This window comes from Petaurus breviceps, unplaced genomic scaffold (genome assembly GCF_028583685.1).
Source record: "Petaurus breviceps papuanus isolate PSGF00001 unplaced genomic scaffold, PetGlider_PUasm1.0 187, whole genome shotgun sequence".
In the NCBI taxonomy this organism is placed as follows: domain Eukaryota; kingdom Metazoa; phylum Chordata; class Mammalia; order Diprotodontia; family Petauridae; genus Petaurus; species Petaurus breviceps.
In genome coordinates this window covers 13270855-13276859 of record NW_027185799.1, presented here as the reverse complement: position 1 = coordinate 13276859, position 6005 = coordinate 13270855, and the positions used below count along the sequence as shown (strand labels likewise).

At 34.8% G+C, this 6005-nt stretch overlaps 1 protein-coding gene across 10 annotated transcripts in view; it reads right to left on the bottom strand.

Annotated features, from left to right (window-relative positions):
- Positions 1-6005, bottom strand: part of BNC2 (basonuclin zinc finger protein 2) — a 529053-nt gene that overhangs the window by 281718 nt on the left and 241330 nt on the right. For 5 of the 10 annotated variants that reach the window (XM_069090666.1, XM_069090674.1, XM_069090665.1 and 2 more), the window contains one exon: positions 4197-4277. The exons of the other annotated variants lie outside the window; for them this stretch is intronic. In XM_069090666.1, coding sequence (XP_068946767.1) covers positions 4197-4277 — 81 coding nt within the window. Of the gene's footprint in view, positions 1-4196; positions 4278-6005 lie in introns of those variants that run through there. 10 annotated transcript variants of the gene reach the window in all.

Genomic DNA, 6005 nt, shown 5'->3' with positions numbered 1-6005 from the left:
GTGCATACAGAGGGTACCTTAATGTAGCGTGTAGCACAGGGGATCACCTTCACTACAGTAGCAATCTCAATAGGGCTTATTTTCAGGGGAGGGCTTATTTTAGAGGAATCTTACACAGTAAGGGGAAGGCTTATTTTCGGGATAGGTCTTATTATCGGGGAAACACCGTATATATTTTGAATCTAAGTAACAACTACTTTGTTAGGCTCGATGATACAAGGTGGTACAATGAGTTAAAAACATCAGTACTTTCTTGAAACAAAAAAAAATTATACACCAGATTACAATTACTTACACATATATAAGACCAAATTAACTGAGGAGCATCCCTAATTAGAGAAAATATTCAAGAATAAAGTTTTAATTCAATTGACAAAGTTGGTTTGAAGATATCCAAATTCCAATCAGATAACTTCCTACTGGGCACAGAACAAGTCATTCTTTATAAAAACAAGTGTTAAAATTCACTTAACTGATTTTGGGAGTTTTTTTGGTTCAGTTTTTAAATTTTTGTTTTGGTTTCTTTATTGGAGGCAGCAAGGTAAGATCATAGAATTAAGAGCTGGGAAGTCCCTTAGAGATCATCTGGCACAACTCCATTTTAAAGATTAGAAAATTAAGGCCGGACAGGTGGGAGGGAAGGTAGTCAAAGGTCTTGGAGACAGTGAAAGAAGTCAGGATTCAAATTCAGGATTTCTAATTCCAAATCAAATGTACTTTCCACCACACAGTGTTGAGAAGTAAATACAAAGGAGGAAATATTATACATTTATTTAGAGATCCAAAACCACTAACCCTGAGAATAAAAGAATATGAAAATTTGGGGTGTAGGGCAATAGGGAGGAGGGGAATCAGAGCACAGGAAGTTTTTGGAAGCAAGTGGAGGACATCCCCGTTTTGGTCTACCTGGTAGCTTTCAATATGTTGCTATCTAAGTTCTTATGAACAGCTTCATGACTGAATGTTTCCCAAAAGAGATTTGGAGATAATTTTCATTTTGGTTAAAAGAATGGTGGAATGGTAATAAGGAAATCAAGAGGGAGAAAGGTAGCACAGTGTATAGACCCCTGGGTCTGAAGTGAGAAAGACCTAAGTACAAATCTAGCCTTAGACACTCACTAGTTGAATGACCCTGGGCAAGTCCTTTCATTTCTATCTGCCTCAGTTTCCTCAATTAAAGAATGGAGATAATAATATTACCTACCTCGTAGGGTTGTTTTGTGAATCAAAAAAAAAAAAGAATTTATAAAGCAGTTAGCCTTGAAATATAGTAGGCACTTAATACATGCTTATTCCTCCCCAACTTCATATAGGTCTAAATATTCCAAGATACAATCAAAAAGTATCAAAAAAATGTGAATGAAGTAGATGGTAGAGAGGCAGGCTGGCATGCAGAATAAAGAGCATGCACTAGGATAAATCAAAAAGCATAATTAAAACTTAGAAAATAAAAAAAAATAAGAGCATGGTAGAAATGCTACTAAAAACTGAAAAACTGGATTAAATAATTTTGTTTCCTTTTATGTAACTATGCCTTAGCAATTATCACTGCAACAGGTAAAGGAAATCATGACTCTATATGATCAGTTTCATTAGTGATATTTAAATAATTAACTATAAGTATTAAAAGCACTAGAGGGACTATATAAATATTGTGCAGAAAAATTATTGAGTTTACAGAGTTCATTTTAATTAATTGTACCTTTCCTGACTATATTTTATTGCATATTTACTATTTTGCATATGTTATACCAAAAAAAGCATATTGTTTAATGGGTTAATTCATTAAGAATACATTAAGTCATGCCAATTTTGAAATTTCTTTTCAAACAGATATGAGAATAGACTGATATATAACATGGATTTTAAGGTGTTTTCTCCCTAGAACACATTATTTCTCTATAGTGTTTCAGTTTGTTTCCCCCTTGCCCCCCAAGGGTTATATTGTGCCCAAGAGCTTTTCTATATATATATATATATGTTATACAAGTTTTCCCTCCCATTTCCTATTCTGGGGTTTGTTTTTCTCCTTCGAAATTTGGGCATTTCCTTGATCTTAGTCAACTTGGCTGCAAATGTTCCCTCTTTATAAATATATATAGTTGCACTCTATATTCTATTTTGCTCTGCACTAGGTAGCCTTCAATAAAAAGCAGGTGGTATTAGAGATATTTAATATGCTTCATTAGGAAAAAGAAGTCACAGTTGAAAATTTACTCACAAAAAGGTTATCAGCCAATACTTTTCAATTATCTGGACCCTGGACTGGAACTGACAATACAATAAACAACATCTAGGCAATTGTGGCAATTAAGCGAAAACATCTTTCAAGAAATCACTGGTCAGCTTTCATTATGGAGACTCTGTTGGATCATTCTGGAGCTAAACACTTCAACACACACCCAAATTATTTGATATGTGTTCTCACTCTAAATGTTACATGTAAACAGTGCTCTTATTTGTTTTACTATCTGAATAAAATATAATCTAGAGTGATCCTGTCCAAGGCAACTTCTGAACATTCTTGTGGTGATAGAACCCTTTGAAAAGAGTCAACAATAATTGGAAATAGTATCTATTTTCACTTAACTTTTCTATGCTCTAGTCTAGACTCTTCTCTTTGCATGGCATTTTTATTACATGTGATTTTATTACACATAAACCTGGGATTTTAGTGGTATAGTGAATACCTACTTAAGGAAACTTACTCTATCAGTACAATCAGGTGGCTGTTGTGCAAATTATATTATGGGAGAGGTACACAAAGGACATAGAAGAAAATCGGCCTGTACAGGGTCACAAAGAAAATAATATGTATCACGGATGGAACTTGAATCAAGGCCTTCCTAACTGTAAAGCCAGTTCTCTATCTACTCTGTCATACTACTTCTCACCTTGCACACAGCAGATACATAATAAATGCCTGCTATTGTGAATTGAGAAGGAAATGGTACTGGAGAAGGAAATGGAAAACCACTTCAGCATCTTTGCCAAGAAAACCACATGGACAGTCCTCAGGGTCATGAAGAGTTGGACATGACTGAATGACTGAACACAAAATGAATTGATTTCATTTTCTCTATATTACTTGGTTTTAGATCATAAATTCCAAAAGAGCAAGAAGGGATCTATACAATTTTTGCATATTCTCCAGTGCCTAGCACAGCTCTTTGTACAAAATAGGAGCTTAATAAATACTTGTTGAACTGAATTAAATTTATGTAGTAGTAAGTGTTCTCATCACTCTAAGTAACTCCATAAGACTATAATTTACAGAGAAGGTACTATTGAATAGCATTGGTAGAGAGTGTTTACACACCTGGGAGTTACAGCAAGGAAATTACAGATCTAGACAGTACCTTCAATAATATGTATACACAAAATATGAGTATCAGTGACAGTACACTGGGAAAAAAGTATAGACTTAAGAGTTAAAAATACATCCTATCTCGAAATGAATCTATCTGCATAACCATGAACAAGATTTTAATTTCTAAGTTACTCCCATGCCACTCTGTACAACTATAAGTTACAAAGTACTTGGATATCTACACTAATGTAGGGCTTTTCTTCTTTGGAAGCTCCCTATAACAAGCAAAGGACTAGAACCAAAACATGAAACAAAACACTATAGGATAGGCAAAAATTCTCAGTTAGACAGGAGGGTCTCAGGGGTTATCCACTACAAGTCAGACCTGAAACATGACCTCCACCTCCTCTGTAACCTCTGTGTGTGTGTGTCTGTCTGTCTGTGTGTCTGTGTACATCTGATCTGCATATCTGTTTGTGTCTGGTATCGGGCAAAGCTATCAGGGAAATTCATTCTAGGCATGGGAAGGTTTGGAGTAAATGTATGGAACCAGGAGTGAATCTGTTCTTAATTAATACTTGCTCATTCATATTATGACTCAAAATCTCACAAAGCACTCCTTAACAATCCTGTTCAAGATTTCTTTTCCTCAAGAATCAATTATCAACTTCCCTAGTCTATAGCTTATAGACTCTACTGCTCATTTTAAAAATTGGGGCACTTGACTTTCACTAGTTCCAAGGTACCTTTTTAATTTTCTATGATTTTTTTTGAAGTTCACTGACTACAATTCACAATCACGTCCACCAACTGTTTCAATACTCTAGGAAGTAACTCCTCCAAGCAAGATAACAAATTCAATGATGGTATTTGATTATTTTCTTACCATTTCCTCATATACATTGGGTTTCAACTGCTGTAAAACATGTTTGATCCTGTCTTCTGACATATAAAGATGATTCTCTTTCTTTGGAGAAAAAAAAATAGAAGGAAAAAAGGAGTCAAATAGTTGTGCCACCTGCCCACTGTCTGTTATCATTCCTCCACACCAGTTAAGGGCACTCTTGCCCCCAAATATTGTCCTTTTTGTGTTGCATGACATTTTTTTTCTCATCCCAATTCATTTGGGTCCTTGGTCTTGCTGATATTTCTTTACCACTTTTTTTTAAATTTATCTCCAGTAATGTATCATTGCTTCCATTTCCCATGCTTTTTAAAATGAATTTATTAATGAGTTCCTCAATGCTACCATATTATTTTCATCATGTTTAGCTAGTCCTCCATACTTCACTAAAATGACTTATGCTTCCATTGATAGCTCTTTACTGGTGAGACTTTCATTGTATTTTATAGCCACCTTTTATGGAATCATAAGCTGTGGGATCCTACCTATGACTAGTCTCAAATCTGAAATCCATTCTCTCCAAGTTTGGGATTCAAATCAGCATATTCCTGGATTTCATTGTATTATTAATCATAAACTCTAAAGACAAACATGGTTATTTTCTCTCAAGGTTCCTATGGTTTTGATTTCATTTTTAAGTTATTTCTTATTGATCAAAACCATAGCTAAAATAGCAATTCTTTTTTTTTTAATCTTCTGAATTGCAACATCACAGCTTTCTAGTAGGTTTGCAGAGCCAGAAGGGCTCTAAGAGATTACATATTCCAGCTGCTAAATTTTATGTTTCCCTTAATTCTAAATCTAAAGCTTGTTCAACAAAATAATTTTTAGTCAGCTATTTATTTATTTCTCAACTCTCGGGCGCCACTCCATCACTTCTAAAGTTCCTCTCTTCAAACAGTAGTATTGAAAAAAATTACACCTGAGCTCCTGAGGTGTTCATTTTCTTGCTTCAAGCTTCATAATCTCAAAGAGATACTTTACAGGTTGATTAAAAAAATGTCATCATTCTCTACATGGATTATCAGAAGTCAGTAGTGAGTGGTTGTCACATTTGACAAGTCTTACAAAGCTCTCTGTCACATCCTGAACAGACACCCAAGGAAAACATGATGTGGCTAAAATGTTCCCATCAATTCAACATATGTAATAATAGCTAATGCTATATTGTTCTCCAATGTTTGCAAAGCACTTTACACATGTTATCTCATTTGCTCCTCAACATCTAGGCTTCCTGCAAGGGACTCATCAATTACTACACAATGTCTCTCTTTTCCCTGTAGTCAATAATTGATATCTTTGTTCCTGCTTATTCACCTGTAGGTCATACCCATCACTTTGTGAAAGAAGGAAGGTTGTGTTTCCTCCTTAAGAAATCCAGTTCTATCCTTTATCCTCTATGGAAAGAAAACTCAAACTTATAAAACATCTTCATTGATTCAATGTTCTTTCTTCCCCTACTATGCCTGGTCTACTCTTTTCCAGGCTCATACTATTCAGATTCTACTTAACCTCCTCCAGCACCTATTTCTTCTTTAACTTCTTGAAACAATTCTTCCTCCTTGTCAAAGAACAAAGAAATGTCCCTTTACCCTCTTCAGCTTTTCTTCCAGAAGGAAAAAAATAACTACACTTTGTACATACACAGTCACTGACTGGCTCTAAAATAAATGAAAGAATAAAACAAAAAAAAAACATAGGAGTATCTGCTATTCCTGACATTAACCATACCTAATGAGATTCAAACTCTTATCTATCTATGGCCTTCTTTCCTAGCTCCTGCACCAACTG